Below are 17338 nucleotides of genomic sequence, written 5' to 3'. Positions count from 1 at the left end.
ACAAGAACGGATCTCTCTAGGTTATGAGTCCAGAGAAGCAGAAAGAATTGGCTGTTAACAGAATCCTGCTGTTTTCCGGAACAGGCTACACCATCTGGAAGTTTCGCGTGGAAGTATTTCTGAAAGCCTCGAAGGTGTGAAACGCAGTGGTAAAGGATGTGCCAGCAGAGGCTAGTGAAGTGACCAAGTTCGAGGAAATGGACGCCAGGGCCAAGACATTGCTGGTGAGTTTAATCTCGGTTGAGTACTTGGGATTTATACAAGAGAAGACCATGGTGAAGGAAATGTGGAACGTCCTCGAAAAAAAAAAAAAACATTCGCCAAGAAATCCTCGGGAAGGAAGATGAGTGCATTGGAAAATCTTCCAGAATTTCAATAAGCGTTTGAGATAGGCTCGTGGCAGTGCTTCGTTGAACGTTGACATCGGTGTGTGCTTGAAACTGAAGAGGAATTTGAAAAACATCGTGTTTGCTCGTGATAAAGAGAAGTTGAACGAACCGTTAATACGCGCAAGCAAGAGGGGGAAGAAAATATCGATGACGACAGGAAGGAGTATTCTGTTGAACAACACGCCAGAGAGAACTTCTTGGCTGAATCATTCGGCTACTATGATGTCCAGTCGTAGCTGACCAAGACGCAGATAGATGTGGTATCGAAGGAAGCGCCTACCTCGCAGTAAGAATAAGCGACTTGAATATCTATATCGTATTAATTTTCCCCCAAAAGCCGTTTACACATTATCGTACATTATTTTAAACAAAATACTCGATTTCATAGATTCCGACTTCTCAACAACGGTTATAAACTATATATTCACAGATATTCCACATACGACTATTTCGACTTACGCCTTGCTTTGGGACATGTTTTCGGTCCCAGATACAGTCGTAACTCGGGGGACACCTGTAGTCTATAATAGTGATGTGCTCTTTGGAGCGCATCTACCACTCCGATCCGACTCTGGCTAAAATCCGGCAAAGCCCGAACCACTAGTTCCGCCCGGAGTCGGAGTTGTCTGAAGTCGCCCGGATACGTCCGGAGTCGTTCGGCGTCGACCAGAGTTGTCTGGACCTACCAGGGAGTCGGAGTAGTCCAGAGTTATCCGGAGTAATTTTTGTCTTTTACTTTTCGCGTAAGCTTCGTATACAGGCCATTGTTTCTAAGGTACTACTCGGGGCAACTCCGGAAGTCGCCGACTTCAACCGATTCCGGACTACTCCGAATGGCTCCCGACGACTCCGGATAGCTGCGACTCCGAACTCCAACCGACTCCGGACGATTCCGAACGACTCCGGATAATACTGGACGGAGTACCTTCCGGAGTCGGTTCCGAAATAAGCGGAGTCGAATCGGAACCGACTCCAGATGTTTGCCAACTTCACCCATCACTAGTCTATAACACCATAATGTAATAGTTACGTGTAATATAAACACCAGCAAGAACGGATCTCTCTCTTTAAAGCTTCGATGCTTCGGAACTGGTTCCGAAATTTGTTGAAATCATCTCCGCTTGTTTGTCAATTTTTATACATTAATCAGTCAATTTTGCGCACCTGTGACGCGCGGTGCTTTGACCAACGGTCAATTTGAACGTGCTTAGGAAGGGAACTGCTAAAATGCTCTTCTTTTTGCGTTAGAAAATACTCCACAAATGTTCTTCTAGGTGAATTATGGATTTGAACTTGAACGCCACAAGCTGTCGGACTACCTGACCTGAAATGCACCTGACCTTACTTTTCGCTCATATTATCGTATTTGTTTCCTTGTGTTTTCTTCAATTAATATTGTCATAAGCATTAGAATTGTGATCGAAATCGTTAGTTCTTTCATTGGACTAGGCAGAAGCTGGTGAAACCATGTACTCCCTTGCCCTGCCAATGCAACTGTCCGCGAACGTAAATAGGCATCATTAATTTATTTACAACGCAACATACCCGCGCGCATTCGGCTTCCAACCATACAGTGTTGTTTTTTTTAGTTTGCTATCCCGCATAGACTACACCCCTGCTCCCGCTCCCTCCCTTCCGTCTACTTTACTTTTCCTCCGTGCCGTTCTGGGCGAGCCGCTTCAGGCTGTCCTCGAACTCGACCGGTTCGATCTTGCGCCGGGCATCGTCGTACTGGGGCGGGCCGATCAGCTCCACCACCTGGTCGTAGTTGAGCGTTTCCTGCTCGAGCAGCGCCTCGGCCAGCCGGTTCAGCTTGTCCGCGTTGTCGCGCAGTATCTGCTCGGTCCGCTCGTACGCCTCGGTGATCATCTTGCGCGCCTCGAAGTCGATCAGATTACCAAGCCCCTGCGAGTACGGTTTCTCCGCGTACGGGCTGTTGTCGCTGTCCTCGGCGAACGCGATCGGCCCGACCGTGCTGTTCATGCCGAAGTATTTAATCTGCAATAAGGGGAGAGCGGCACGGTGAGCGTGAGAAGGCACCGGAAGCGAACCGGCGATGATCGATCCTTACCTGTGCGTACGCCATTTTGGTCACCTTCTCGAGATCGTTCTGGGCGCCGGTGGTGATCCGGTTGAAGGTGAGATTTTCGGCCGCCCGGCCACCCAGCGCCATGCACATCTTGTCGAACAGCTGCTCGCGCGTGTACAGCTTCTGCTCCTTCGGCGTGTACTGGGCGAACCCGAGCGCCAGGCTGGTGCGCGGCACGATCGTCACCTTGAGCAGGACGTCCGAGTTCGGCAGCATCCAGCCGACGAGCGCGTGCCCCGACTCGTGGAACGCAATCACGCGCCGCTCGGTCGGCGACAGCGCGTGCGACCGCTTCTCCGTCCCGCCGACCAGCCGCTCGACCGCGTACTCCAGGTTGCTGGTGCGCACGACCCGCTGGCTGGTGCGGGCCGCGTGCAGCGCCGCCTCGTTGCACACGTTCGCGATGTCCGCGCCGGAGAAGCCGGGCGTCAGGGTGGCGAGCCGGCTCGAGTAGGTGGCCGGCGGATGCTCGAGCGCGATGCCGGACAGATGCTTCTCGAAGATTTCCTTCCGCTCCGCCAGGTTCGGCAGATCGATCAGGATGTGGCGGTCGAACCGGCCCGGCCGCAGCAGCGCCTTGTCGAGGATGTCGGCCCGGTTGGTGCTGGCCAGCATCAGCACGCCCTCCTTGCTCGCCATGCCGTCCATCTCGACCAGCAGCTGGTTGAGCGTCTGCTCCGACTCGCCCGAGTTCATGCCGCCGCCGACGCCACCCCCGCCGCCGCCCTCCCGCTGCCGCCCGATCGCATCGATCTCGTCCACGTAGATGATGCACGGCGAGCGCTTCTTCGCCTCCTTGAACAGGTCGCGCACCCGGGCCGCCCCGAGCCCCCCGATCATCTCGATAAACTCCGAGCCGTTCATGCTGAGGAACGGGACCTGCGCCTCGGTCGCGACCGCCTTCGCGAGCAGCGTCTTGCCGCAGCCGGGCGGGCCGAGCAGCAGGGCGCCCTTCGGTACCTTCGCGCCGAGCCGCTGGTAGCGCCCGGGCGACTTGAGATAGTCGACGAACTCCATCACCTCCTGTTTTGCCTCCTGCAGGCCGGCCACGTCCCGGAACCAGACGCCCCGCCCGCCCGACTCGACCGGATCGACCAGCGTGAACTTGGCCCGCCCCATCTGCGTGAAGCTGTCCATCGAGATTGGGCCGCGGCCGCCCCGGATGCGGCTGAGCAGCGCAATGATCACGCCGGTCGCGAACAGCGTGAACAGGATGCGGCCGCTCACGTCCCCGCTGCGCTCGAACTGCACCGACACGCCGTCGGTCACTCCGAGCCGCTGCTCGACCGACCGCAGCTTCTCCTCGAACTTGTTCACGTCCGCCACCGCCATGTGGAAGATGTTCGACTGCACCCGGCGCCCCTTCACGATCGCCCCGTCGTGCAGGATGATCGTCACCATCTCCATGTCCGGGTGGACCACCACCTCCTTCACCTCGCCGACCGCCAGCATGTGGTGGACGAACTCGTGCCAGCTGACGTAGCGCGTGGCCGACTCGGGCCGGTTGCGGGACGGCAGCACCATCGACAGGAAACCGACCAGCAGGTAGATCGTGATCATCCAGATGAGCGTCTTCGTCACCACCGACATCATCTTCTCCTTGTCGTCCTCATCCTCATCTTTCTTGCGGTTTGGGTCAGACCCGTCCCGGTCCGGCGGCTTCTGGTTCGGGCCGCTCGGCTGCGCTCCCTGCGGCGCCCGGTTGCCGCACGCCGTGTGCAGGTGGCGCGCGAACACGTACGCTGGGATCGAGCCCGCATCGCACAGCATGCGCAGCAGGGCCCGCTGGTCGGCCTGCAGCTGCCGGAGCTGGCGCCGGGTCGGGGCGGGTTGTGTACCGCGCGGCACCCGCTGAATCTCGCGCCAGAGCGCGTCCCGGTGCGGCGACTCGCTGGTGACGGTGCGGTGCGCGAGCGCCAGGACGGGCTCGAGCCGGCGCATCGCCAGCCTCACCACGGTGCCATTGATCAGCTGTCTACACCGCTCCAGATGATGCATCATCGATGTGTTCCAAAAGGATCTAGAGTCTAAAAGGAAAAAAAAAGCAACCGGTACATTGCGTTAGTGTGCAAGGTCCAGGGGCACTCCTGGATCGATACAAACCCTACAGAAAGCAGCACAGTCCAGGCCAGGTTTACATAACACGTCGGTGTGCGCGGAGGGAAAAGCCTGTATCAGTCGGGCACCTACTTCGGTATAGCATTACAGGAATTACTTTTTGGCAGGCGGAAAATCACTTCACCGAGCGCATCTCGCAATGGGGCGGCAGACTTGTTGTTCCAGAACGTATGACGATTTCGTACGCGCCTGTCGGTGTATTTCACAATCTTGGCTCGTTGTTTACCAACGCACGAAAATTTCACAAAATGTTACACCACCTTTTCTTTGCTTCTGTGCTTTGTTCGCAGTTGTTTTGGCTTGCGATTACTTCTTCTTTTTTTGGCGAATAACAATAAAAATAGAGTACCGCTCGGTCGTCGAAAGCAATACTTGCCGGACGTGAATGTTTTTATTTCGCTGCTCCGTATTGTGAAATCAGCTGTCAACAGAATCCATCAAACCGGCGATGTAAACGGAGCTGGACATGTCAAACGATTTGACGCAGCGGTTTGTCGGTGCCCATGCAGCAGCAGTGTGTCAGCGTGTTTATTTTGTGTTCCCAACTGAAACAGGGTACAGGCGCGAGATAGGGAAAAATCCTGATTCTTGTTGAGGAGTATAACGAGATTAAGATTTAACCGTTCAAATAGACATGGAGACAACGACTCGCGCAATCAGCTAATTTTTTTTTTGGGTTTTTGATTAAATGCGATGCAAAATTTCACTCCACATAGATCAAAGTAGCGCATTTTACCCAGTCAACCTACTTGTTTTTTTTTTCTTTAAAAACATTAAAAAAGTTTAAATGTGTTCAAATTTATTCGTTTGAATTTGAAATTAATCTCGTAAAAAACTAGATATTTTGATTGTGTTGGATGAAGCAGAAATATCCCTCGAGGCTAGTAGCTCTGTTTGCAAAATTTAGCTACTTTTTGTCGCGCGAGGCGTCGTGCCAGTCAACCTGCCAGCCAGCGAGCGTCGTGCCAACTTTCCAAGCAAAATAGTACACATTGAAGTTTAGTATTAAAACTAGCAGTTCTAGTTCTAGCAATGCATAACTTCAATGCTAAACCATATAACAGTACAGAGGGAATAAGAAAGCTCTCCAAGCAAGGAAGCTCCACTGGTTGAATATCCCACCAACAAATGGCGCCACCAGCTGTTTGGAAGTTTAGAATGCGTGAGTTGTTTGCCGCCTGTTAAACGGATTCTTTCTATATTCCGTTTAGGCACAGAGCTTGAGTCGTTTAGAACCCATTGGTCGTTTAGTGGATTTGTGGTACTTGGGTGAAAACTTCAATTTTTCAACCACACTTTGAAAAACGGCATTTTGCTCGTTATATTGCGGCTACTACTTATACACAACATTATACGGCTATTGTCGAACTGGATCTCAAAACGGCAACCTGTCAAAAGCTAAGAAGACACCTCCTCTATATTCCACCTTGATAGGATAGGAATTCCTCTATATTCCACCACCATTCAAATAAAAAAAGCACTGAAACTGTACCCGTACGCGTAACGGCGCATTCAAATCGCACACGTCAAATTGGTCAGCAGAGTGTAGCCGCGAGCTGGCAACGCATACCGGCAGACGTTTGACCGTTTGAAACGGCGCACAATAACAACAATTTCGACGAACCACGGGCTTGTGCAGTTGCTCAAGCCGCTCAAAGGCACTGACTCGGCACTAACAAAACAAAAAGGAAGTAAGCGGTGAAATACGGGTAAAATAAATCCACCGTGCTACTGTGGTTTGCATGCACTCCAATGCTTTCGCAGGCGGCATTTTCGGTGTCACAGCAAGCGTCTTGGTGAAGGGCCGAGATGGGCCAAACGATGGATTACAAGGAAGAGTGTGATGTTGCGATCATAGTTTACAGTAAGTAGCTCTTGCGCATTTCCGAAGGAGGGTTTTCGTTGCTGTACCGTGTGTGTTTTGTTTTTAATTGCCCTTTCACGCCCGCCTTTCAGATTACCTGATCGAACAGCGCCTGGCGCAGGTGGCGGAAGAGTTTTCCAAGGCAAGCCCGTTCCTGCCCCACATACGGCGGTGCCCGCGCGGCTGCATGTACCTGACCGCACCGCTGCGAAGCCTGCAGGAGGTGGTGCGCGAATACGTGGACCTGCACCGGAAAAGTAAGTGACGCGATCGCGGTCGCAATGGTGGGACTGTTTAATTTAACTTGCCATTTTGTGCTTCCAGTGAAGCTGCTGCTCATGAAGCACCACCGGGAGGTCAGCCTGCCGCACGAAAATACCACCTGGGAGAAGGTCCAGCATGTGGTGGAATATTTTCGCTCGAAAGCTTACGCTGAACAGCAGCCACCACCACCACAGACACAGCCGGAATGCCTCATTACGGTGAGCAATTCCGAACCGGCCGATGCCAACACATACATTCAACCGAATGTGGCAGCGTGCGCGGAGCCGGACATACGCCACAATCGGCTGGACAGCTTCGTGGTGCAGGACGCGACCGGCAAGCCGGTGGCCCAGCTGCAGAACGATCCCATCATTTACCAGTTTGCCGAACCGCACCGGTTGGTCGGTACCGTGCAGCTGCCGGCCACCCAGCTGCACGAGGAGCACTTTGTTTACCAGGTCGCGGAGGGCAGCCAGGGTGAAGTGACGGCACACCTGCCAGGCGTCGTCGGGCAGAACGCACACGTCCAGCCGATGTTGCTGTACGTGGTGAACGATAACGACGGCAGTGTGGTGGAGAGCTGCCGCCCGCCCATGACGCTGGCGTACCAGCAGGACGACGTCACGATCGGCCAGAATGTCGAGATCCGCACGGAGATGGTCGGCTCGGAGAGCACGCCGGCCACGCTGCACAGCCTGCCGGTGCTTACCGACGAACCCGATGAAAACGCCAGCCAACTGGTGCTGGCGGCCGCGCCACCGCTGGATTCGAACCCGCTGGCCCAAGCGTACGCCGAGATGGGAGCGATCGAACAGCAACAGGTGGTCGAGAACGCTGGGATGGAAGTGCTGCCGGCTCAGCAACCACCAGAGCCAACGCCAACAGCCGACCCGGCCCAACCCACGCTCGAATCTGCAGCACCGGCGCAACCGTCCGCCCAGAAGCGCAAGGTCGACCCGGGCGCGCTGGAGGAATGGAACCGCATCCGCTCGATCAACTGGTCCAACTTTGACCAGCACGTGCGCGAAGCGATCCACCAGGAGGACGTGCGCAAGCGGATCGCGCTCGTGCTGAACGACAAGCAAAAGCGCGAACAGGCGGACCCGAAATATGCCGGCAAGCGCAAGCCGACCAAGAGCGCCAAGAAAACGCTACCCGGCGTCGGTGCCGCCACCGCCACCATCGCCATCAGGACGAAATCGCCCCGCACCACCGCGAAGAAGCGCACGGTGCGCATGAAGCAGCCGCCGGTCACGTCCGACCGGGCGGGGAAAGCGGTGGCGGTGAAGGTGGCGTTGGCGCCGGCATCTGCATCTACCGCCGCCGCCCACCTCGACAGCGATTCGTCCGAGTTTGCCTCCTCGGACGACGACGAGGAAGCGGATGTGCGGGAGATGGTACAAAACGTCAAGCGGTACCGGCGCCAGCAGGCGCAGCAGCAGCAGCAGCAGCGCGGCAAGACGAAAGAGAAGCAGACCAAAGCAGAGTCGACGGCACAAAGGTAAGTTACGTGGCGAACGTGGCGAAAGTGTGGAGATTGATTGCAAACAGCTTATGGACTAGTGTTGAGTTTCATGAATCTTTCGTTAAGATTCATTCATATGAATCTTCAGTGATGAGTGATTCGATTCTAGAATCGACTCTGCATAGATTCGTGAACCTCAAAAGGTTCATATCCAAGGATTCATTTCTAAAGATTCTTTTCTAAAGATTCATCTTTAAAGATTCATCTCCAAGGATTCATTTCTAAAGATTCATTTTCAAGGATTCATTTCTAAAGATTAATCTCCAAGGATTCATTTCTTAAGATTGATCTTAAAAGATTCATCTCCAAGAATTGATCGCTAAAGATTCTTTTCTTAAGATGCATCTTTAAAGATTCATCTGCAAGGATTCAGTTCTAAAGATTCATCTCCAATGATTCATTTCTTAAGATTGATCTTTAAAGATTCATCTCCAATGATTCATCTCTTAAGATTGATTTTTAAAGCTTCATCTCCAAGGATTCATCTCTAAAGATTCATTTCCAAGGATTCATCTCCAAGGATTCATTTCTAAAAAATCATCTCCAAGTGTTCAATTCTTATAATTCATCCTTAAAGATCCCAAGGCTTCATTTCTAAAGATGTATTTGCAAGGATTCATTTCTCAAGATTGATCTTTAAAGATTCATCTCCAAGGATTCATTTATAAAGATTCATCAATGAGGACTCATTTCTCAAGATTCAACTTTAAAGATTCATCTCCAAAGATTCATGAATCTCAAAAAATTCATGAACCTTCAAGGATTCATATCTAAAGATTAATCTCCAAGGATTCATTTCTTAAGATTCAACTTTAAAGATTCATCTACAAGGATTCATGAATCTCAAAAAAAATCATGAAGCTTCAAGGATTCATGAATCCTAAAAGATAAATGAATCTTCAAGGATTCATGAATCTCGAAAGATTCATGAATCCATTAAAATTCATATATCTACAGGGAATTATGAATCTTCAGAGATGTATGATATTCAAAATATTGAGTTTGAGCGATCCTACCTAACAATATGAACGTCGTGAGTTCTAGCCTCGCAAGGACCGTCTCCCCGTAGCAAAACAAACTATCCGGCTGCGTGGTACTTGCCAAAAAGTCTCGAAAGCCTGTATAGGTGGGCATTAGTGATGGGTGATCCGGAGCGGAGTCATGGATCAACTGCGACTCCGGTGCTCAAAATGTGACTCCGACTCCTGATCATAACCGTATTCAACTCCGGATCAGTCCGGCTCAATCCGCACCAGTTCGGAGCAATCTGGATGAGTCCGGATGAGCCCGGATGAGACTTAACGAGTCTGGTAGAGTCCAGGCGAGTAGTTTAGGTTGACGTTGCAGTTGCTAATTCCCAAAATGACTGTCCATTATCTTTTAGACATGAATCTTTGTAGATTCACGAATCTTTGAGATTCTTGAATTTACCCAACTAAGATTAAGATCCATTGAATCATTTGAAACAATGATTCACGCTCATGAATCTGAATCGGAGTTACCCCAACACTATTTTGTGAACACCCAACGAATACCCCACACCTAACTAACTTTTGCGTTCCCTTTCTCGCAAATCCAGCAATTCGTACAGCACACCGCTCCAGTGCCGGATCAACATGGTCGTGGGCCGGTCGCCGCGCACCGCCACCGTCAAGCGCACCATCCGCAACCGAACGCCCTCGACCAGCCCGGCCAGCACACCGCTGAAGCGTGCCAAGCAGCAGCCCAGCGAGATACTGCCGCCGGTCACGTCGCGGCTCGGTACCGCCCGCCAGCAGCAGCTGAAGGCAAAAAAGCAGCCGGCGGCACCGCCAGCCGCCCAGCCGAAACCGCCGGCCCCGCTGGCGGAGGCGACGGCCGGCAGCAATCGGCGGCCGGTGCGGGCCTGTGCCGCCGCAGCCGCCGCCGCCCGCCGCAGCAACGAGAGCGCGGTGGGGGCGCCGCTCGGCAAGGAGAAAACGAAATCCGCCGCCGCACCACCGAGACCACCGTCGCCAGCGAATGTGGAGAATGTACCGCCGATGCCGCCGCCCGGTGACGTCATTGCGACCGCACCGTTGGAAGAAGCGGCAGCCACGCCAGCCACGAAGCAGCCCGCACCAACCCCGCTGGCAGCGGCCAAGAAGGAGGAGCTGAAGGAGGAGAAGGTGCGGGAGGAGAAGGAGGAGGAGGAGGAGGAGGATACTCCCACCGGCCCACCGGAGGAGGTTGAGGTGGGTGAGGCGGCCATATACGCGGTGCTGGCGCAGCTGCACGGGGACGACTGACCCGCCCGTCCCCGTACCCCGTTCCCCGTGCCACTAATCAGCCTTGGTGTGTGTAATCGCAAGGGTTTTGCGATCTCCTTTCGTTCGGCTGGGAGCTACTATTTGTTAGTGCTTTTGTCGTCTCGTACTACGTGTCCTATTCTTGTAACTTCAATCGAAGAAAACCAAAAACGAAAAAAAAATGCACAAAGACAACGAATGAAACGAACAAATGCATTTTTTGTTATTGTTGTTTATTTCGCAGATTTATTTGTTTTTTTTTTCTTTCGCTTCCCTCGCTTTCTCTCTCTCTCTCTCTCTATCCCTATTCACGCCCTGCTGCCCCACCACTATCTTGTATATTTTCTACCCCCTCTCTTCGCCGTAGCATCGTTTGGTTGGTTTTTGGACTGCCCATCCCCCCCCCCCCCTCCCCACTCCTGTCGTGCTCTATATTATAATAATATTAACTTTCCTCCTCCTCCTGTGAGCTTACTTGCGGCGACACTTCCCCCACAAATTACCCTTCGCTCCTTTTCGCTGCGCTGTGTGTGTGTGTGTCTGTGTGTCGGAACAACCATTGCCGCTGCTTCCGTTGTTGCTGTTGTCCGCGTTTTAATGTTCAAATTTGTTTAAAGTCCCGCATTGTTTTACTACTGCACCACTACTACGATAATTACTAAAAACGATCCTGTGTGTATGTGTGTGGGTGTGTTTGGGAGTGTGCCAACAGTGCTTTTCGAACTATCCTATTTCTTTTTTTTGTTTAATTTTTTGCAATTATGATTTAATTTTTTTTATTACGTTTAAGATATATAATATAGAAGAGTTATAATAATGCACGATATATAGCCTAAGGTATGTATATATTTGTTTTAAATATAAGATATTTCTATTACATCTAAACAGGGTAAATCATTTCTAGTAAATTTTTCTTCTTGTTCCCCCCTGTCCGACCGCGCTGCATTTGCCTTAACGCACCCCATCATATTCCATACCTACGAAGTGCTCCTCTTTGCGATCAATGTGTGTATGTGTTTGAATGTGTTTTTTTTTGGGCCTGCCGAAATGGCCAACGGAAGAAATGGCCTTTTGCTTTTATAACAAAAAGAATGGAAAACATTTCTAGCCTTAGCAAGCAAACTTTTCCAACAGATTGCGACGACTGTTGCAGTGTTGCATTGCGTTTTTCATCCCACGCGAGAATGATCACCGCCGAAAAACGAGCGTGGGAAAACCGGGGGAAAGGAAGAAGGGCGTTTTAAAAAGGGTTTTGTTTTACCTTTGCTGCTCACTAAACACATCCACACACACACACACCATCGCAGCAGAGATATATATGCTATGTACAACAAAAGGTGTAAGGTATGCCTCCCGCCCGCCGGCAGCACGCGCTGCTCACCACCGTCGGCATCCGTGTGACTACCCGGCCCTTCCCCTCCCCCCCCCCCCCCCCCCTTTTCCGGGTACCTGTTTCCGTTGTTAAAGTGGCGCACAACAACTATAACAACAACAACAACAACAATGACGACAACGACCCCGAACACAAGAGCTGAGTGGTGGGACGAAGACAACTGTTCGCTTAGGTTCTACATAAATAATTATATAAAAAGAAAACGAAAGAAAGAAAACAAACAATTAAACAAAAGACACACACACACATACACACGCACACAGTCCCTATCATCGTTTTTTTTTCATTCCTTTTGCATTCTCTTGTTCAAAATTATCCTTTCCGTTCTGTTTGTGTGTCGGTATCTGTGTCCCTGAAGGGGAGGGGGGGGGGGGGGTCGTTTTCCTTCTTGGTACAGGTATGGTTGTGTGACAGCAACCATGATCCTGTACACTTTCACACCAGCACACACACACACACACACGATTGTATCCGGTACCGGGAAGGACACCCACGAGCGTCGCCGAGCAGTAAGCGATTTAATTAAAAGTGTGGACCATTTCCTCCGAGTTCTGCCGGGCCCTTGTCTATACATATCACTATAAGTCACTACTACTACTACTACTACTACTACTAGTACTACTAAGTCCTACCTCTGCGTGTGTGTCTGTGTGTGTGGTAGTGTTTAGCTCTGGTATTAGATAGGTGCTAGTACTTCTCGCTATCCTTTTGATAGTCTACAACGGGATGGGGAGATGGTTATATATATCTCTCTCTCTATCTTTCGCTCTCTCCACTTCCCTCCCGCAAATCGTTTCGTTAAGGTGTGGGAGTGTGTTTTCTTCTTCTTCTTCTTTTTCTTTTCTTCTTCTTCTTCTTCTTCTTCTTCCTTTTCCTTTCATCTTCTTCTTCTTCTTCGTCTTCTTCTTTTCTTTCTTCTTACTTTTCTTTTCTTCTTCTTCTTCCTTTTTTCTTTTTCTTCTTCTTTTTCTTTTCTTCTTTTTCTTTGTTTGTTGCGTAAACGGTGGTGCGGGATCTAGAGATGTGCACAAAAATGGACGCCTACCAAACCAAAGTGCAGTGATTGTGTGTGTGTGTGTGGGTGTATAAGAGGGCATAGTTTACTTATCCGGCGACCGGCTTTACATAAAAAAAAGGTCGACCACCAGCGGAAGGTGTCGTGCGTCACCCTCACACCCCACCACGGAGCCCAGGTTTCAAACCGCTGCAGCTGCGGGGGGAGGGATGATGGAAGCGTGTGTGTGTGTGTGTGTGTTTGCTCCTTTGAGCCCACCACGCTAGTAAGTCGTTGTATTGCTTCGAGGGAAACGCATCACAATAAAAAAAACGTGAAGGAGGAGAGCGGTGCACAAGGGAGGGGGGTAATATCAGCACCGTGGTAAGGTGGAGAGGCAGCAAAAGGGAGTGTCATTAAAAAAAAAAAAAAACATCTACCGGACCCTATTGCGACGTGGCGCGCGCCCCTCTACAATATTTGCTAAAATGTGTTTCCTAATTTTTGCTTTTGTTTTTTGTTGGTTTGTTTTTGGTTAGGAGGAATAAGATTAATCGGTACACCCCGTTGGGTACACTGCCTTGCCCGATCGTTTGCTGGGCCCTCATTGCCCTCACCTATATCTCTCCTATCACTCCCATTTTTCCTAATTCCCGCCCACATTTTCTCCCTATGTTTGTCTTTTACACACACACACACATACACGCACACAAACACACATACTATTGGCACGTAAACTGTCGGTAAAAGAATGAAATTTGCTTCTCATTTCCCTCTCGCCACACCCAACCCCCACCTCAGGCCCTACACTAAACGTGTGATTGTGTTTTTGTGTTTTGTTTTTTTTCCTGGGCTCCATATTGCTTGTTTTTTATGCTTTTCCTACCTACCACCGTCTTCTCTCCCCCCCCTGTCCTGCCACGCACTACAGAGATAAGGTATCACCCGGTGGCCGAGCAAAATTAACACTCTTCTTCGCCCAAACTTATCTGGCTCCTTTCAGCTGAGATACAGGGATAAGAAATCTTGCGGTTTTGTTTTTTTCTACTTTTCTTCTTCTTCTTCTGTTTCTGTTTGTGTGTACACGCGCGTGTATGTGTCACTGTATTGTTGGACCCTCTCCATCGACCGCGCTTGGCGCGCCGCTTTACGGTGAGCTGGAACCGGCCGCCGGACGGTACAGCGGATTCCGGTCCTTGACCGGCAGCGGGTGCGCCTCCGTGTTGAACACCCAATCGTCCAGCGGCAGCAGCGAGTCGTCGGAAAACAGCAGATAGAGGTACTGTTGGAAAGGAGAAAGCAGATTAGCACAATTGGCACGCGCATCTCGCTGTTGGCCAATTGTTGGCCGCGACCCCTACCTTGAGCGTTTCGGCGAGGAAGAAGCTCTGCTGCACGTCGTCCTTCACCGGCTCGGTGAGGTAGACGTTCTTCAGCCCGGTGTAGCCGGTCGGTGTGCGGCAGTGCTTCTCGAGTGCCTGCAACAGTGTAATATGCGAGTTAGTAATGCAAAGGTTAATGGCAAAAAAGAGCATTACCTGCACCGCATCCCAGCCCCAGTCGCGGTACTTCTGGTCGTGCGTCAGCCGCCACATGATGAAGTAGCTTTCGAACGTTTCCGGCCGCAGGATGTAGTACTTCTCCTGCGCTTTCAGTGCCTTCGCCTCGACGCCATCGTTGAAGCGGAACGATTCCGGCCCGAGCCGGGTGTACGTGCGGATGTAGCTCTCGTGGCACGTGTTGGTCAGCCCCTCGCCGATCTCCATGTACTGCTGGGAATACTGATTGTTGAGCGAGGTACCGCCGAGCCCGAACAGACCACCTGCAACAAAAAAGAAGAAAAAGAAAAGAAGATGTGTTAAAAACAGCGCAACTTGTTTGGACGGGGTTCGTCCAGCCTACCTGCAAAGCACGCCAGATGGTCCATCTTGTGCTCGAGCCGGTCGAACTTCATGTCGGACACGTACGTCAGACCGGACGGGGTGTTCCGCACCATGTGCTTGATGATGGCCTGCATCGCGTCGTCGTACATTTCGCGCGCCTCCCAGTCCTCCTGCCCGGACTGGATCCACGCCTTCAGCAGGTACTCGTAGAAGCTGTCGCCGAGCGCACCGAGCGACATGTGCTGCTGGCCCCACTTGCCCGTCTTCGGGTTGAGATAGTTCGGGTACAGGCCCTTCGGCTTCTCGATGTCCTTCAGCACCGCCCGGATCGTCTGGACCCGCTCCCGGTACACCGAGTCGCCGGTGATGTCGCTCAGGTAGGCGAACTCCATGTGCAGCGTGCCGAACTCGGACAGGATGCTGCTGCCGCCGCTTGCCCAGCCGTAGTTTTTGCTCACCTTTGCGTGTGTGTGTGTGTGTGTGTGTGTGGGTGTGAAAATAAAGAAAGTAGAGATTAGCGTTTGTGCGGAAGACGAACGGGCCACGATAATATCGTTTGCTGCAAACGTGCGCATATGATGGAGCAAATGTGTAATGGCGAGTGTGCGCGACTACTCTGGAGGAGAGACCGTTTCTGGATGGGAGATGAGAAACTACAACAATTCTTCCTTCTTCTTCTTTTTGCTTTTGTTTTTCGTGTGCCAATTATAGCTGCAACAGTGCACACAAAAGACCACAACCCGACGTCCAGCGACCATTTTGTGTGCACTCAAGGTGGATGGAGGTGAAAAGGGACGCTACACGGGTTTACACTACACCGCGCGTGATATGCGCGGGTTTTGTTGTACTACCACTACTACTGGGGGGGGATGTGACGTTGGAGACCACTACTACTTGGCGAGAGCAGGAGAGCGAAGGAGGAAAGAAAAACAAAATGAATGGCGGAATGGCCCAAGATGGCCGTCCAGGCTACGAGGAAAACGTTACTAACCTTATAGAACAGGGTGGTAAAGAATAGCTCTACGTGCGTTAGTATGCGTTCGAGCATGGTTTGAGGCTTTTCGCGACATTTAACAACGGGGGAGGAATGTATTGCGGGTTACGGTTCACACATTCGTTGTTGTTGTTATTATTGATGGGTGTGTGTGTACAAATCCCTCCGCCCACATACACACATATACGACACAAATACAGATATCAATGGGGAAAAGGTTTTAAGTGGCGTTTTATGTTTAAATAAAAACAAACAAAAAAACAACAGTCCAAAAATAGTGTTGGCAATCATACACGTATACGCACAAAATGAAACACACAAACACACAGGCAATTACAACACAGGCAGGAAGCAGTTGACATCGGAGAGGCGCGCGTTCACGCGATACAGGGTGTAGTAGCAGTAGTAATAGTAGTAGTAGTAGTCGCAGTAGTATTCGTCGTCAGTGTTCGTTCGTACAGAGATGGCGCCACAGTAGACCGTAGACAGAGAGAGAGAGCGTAATTCATGTTGGTGTGTGTATGTGTGTGTAGCATTTTTTTTTGAAATTAGCAATAGTGTCACGGTAGTGTTCGGGAATAAGGATGGTGTTAGTGGGTTGACAGTTTATCACGCATGTTTCCGTGTTCCGCAAAATCCGAACCGAACGCGAATTGGACGGAGATGGAAAGGAGAGAAGGGAAAAAACAGTTATCGGTACGGACCATATCCGCTAGAGGGCGAGCTGTAGACTGCTGTTGCTAGTGCTTTTTATTTTGGTTTTAACCCACGCAACGTCGGCCAAACTCGGAGTCTGCCGGCGTGTGCCGACGTGGAATGGGCGCAGAGGGAGAAAATTGTATATCACTACGAAAAAAATGTATGCAACAAAACACAAAAAGTAATCTAGTCAAAAGCGCACAATGATGATGATGATGGTGAGCAATGTGTCCGTGAGATTAAGGGTGTTAGAAGTAGATCAGAGAGCATAGAGATAGAATTTGGTGGATGAAGTACGTCGTGGTATGTTTTAATTTGGTAGTCTAGCTGTCTATTAGTATATGTCCAGTTTGGCTGCTGAGCGATGGAACTAACTTCCATTACACAACACGAATCCTCAGACTTTCTAGATCGTCCAGAATATTGATATGCTGTGTGGAGCACACCGATCCAATTCCGGCTATTGTTAGTCCGATACCGACTCCTGCAAAATGGAAACCACTAGTTCGGCCCGAAGCTGGAGTCCTCCGGAATAACTCCGGACTCCGGAGTCGTCTGGAGTTATTCGGAGTCTTCCAGAGTCGATCGGAGTGGTAGTCGTCCGGAGTCGCCTGGAGTCGTTCGGAGTCGTCCGGAGTTGTCCAAAGTCGCTCAGAATTGTTCGGAGTCGTCTTAAGTCATCCGGAGTCGTCCTGAGTTGACCAAAGTCGCTCAGAATTGTTCGGGGTCGTCTTAAGTTATCCGGAGTCGTCCGGAGTCGTCCAGAGTGGATTGGAATTGTAGTCGGTCGGAGTTGTCCGGAGTTATTCGGAATCGTCTAGAGTCATCCGGAGTCGTCCGAAGTCGTCGGGAGTCGTCA

The 17338-nt window shown here is 51.0% G+C and overlaps 3 protein-coding genes across 4 annotated transcripts in view; 1 reads left to right on the top strand and 2 right to left on the bottom strand.

The window, feature by feature from the left end:
- Positions 1-1896: 1896 nt before the first annotated feature.
- Positions 1897-5047, bottom strand: LOC1271665 (paraplegin). Its single transcript, XM_310523.6, has 3 exons — positions 4582-5047; positions 2461-4505; positions 1897-2387 (listed from the first exon to the last, which is right to left on the bottom strand). Exons 2-3 carry the CDS (start codon positions 4477-4479, stop codon positions 2034-2036), a joined length of 2373 nt encoding a protein of 790 aa, XP_310523.6. The 5' UTR covers positions 4480-4505; positions 4582-5047; the 3' UTR covers positions 1897-2033.
- Positions 5048-6143: 1096 nt separating this feature from the next.
- On the top strand, positions 6144-10759 carry LOC1271666 (nucleolar and coiled-body phosphoprotein 1). The gene is made up of 4 exons (XM_310524.4): positions 6144-6460; positions 6553-6717; positions 6785-8225; positions 9829-10759. The coding sequence occupies exons 1-4, from the start codon at positions 6406-6408 to the stop codon at positions 10514-10516; spliced, it is 2349 nt and encodes a 782-aa protein (XP_310524.4). The 5' UTR covers positions 6144-6405; the 3' UTR covers positions 10517-10759.
- Positions 10760-11251: 492 nt separating this feature from the next.
- LOC1271667 (mannosyl-oligosaccharide alpha-1,2-mannosidase IA) overlaps positions 11252-17338 on the bottom strand; it is a 30222-nt gene continuing 24135 nt past the window's right edge. For both annotated transcript variants that reach the window (XM_001688239.3, XM_310525.6), the window contains exons 3-6: positions 14806-15244; positions 14442-14725; positions 14265-14381; positions 11252-14185 (exon numbers count right to left, since the gene is read on the bottom strand). In XM_001688239.3, the coding sequence (XP_001688291.2) occupies positions 14051-14185; positions 14265-14381; positions 14442-14725; positions 14806-15244 (975 nt within the window). In that variant the 3' untranslated portion in view covers positions 11252-14050. The remainder of the gene's footprint in view (positions 14186-14264; positions 14382-14441; positions 14726-14805; positions 15245-17338) is intronic.

This window comes from Anopheles gambiae, chromosome X (assembly GCF_943734735.2).
Source record: "Anopheles gambiae chromosome X, idAnoGambNW_F1_1, whole genome shotgun sequence".
In the NCBI taxonomy this organism is placed as follows: Eukaryota; Metazoa; Arthropoda; class Insecta; order Diptera; family Culicidae; genus Anopheles; species Anopheles gambiae.
Note: the sequence above shows the minus strand (reverse complement) of the source record. Positions and strands in the feature narration are given on the sequence as shown.

What these genes read in the sequence shown, in the direction of transcription:
- LOC1271665 (XM_310523.6), bottom strand. Translation starts at nt 4,479, where the DNA reads ATGATGCATCATCTGGAGCGGTGTAGACAGCTGATCAATGGCACCGTG. An exon ending in CCAAAATGGCGTACGCACAG is followed by an intron (nt 2,388 to 2,460) that starts GTAAGGATCGAT and finishes CCCTTATTGCAG; the next exon opens with ATTAAATACTTCGGCATGAA.
- LOC1271666 (XM_310524.4), top strand. Translation starts at nt 6,406, where the DNA reads ATGGGCCAAACGATGGATTACAAGGAAGAGTGTGATGTTGCGATCATA. An exon ending in TGTTGCGATCATAGTTTACA is followed by an intron (nt 6,461 to 6,552) that starts GTAAGTAGCTCT and finishes CCCGCCTTTCAG; the next exon opens with ATTACCTGATCGAACAGCGC. An exon ending in CGTGGACCTGCACCGGAAAA is followed by an intron (nt 6,718 to 6,784) that starts GTAAGTGACGCG and finishes TTGTGCTTCCAG; the next exon opens with TGAAGCTGCTGCTCATGAAG.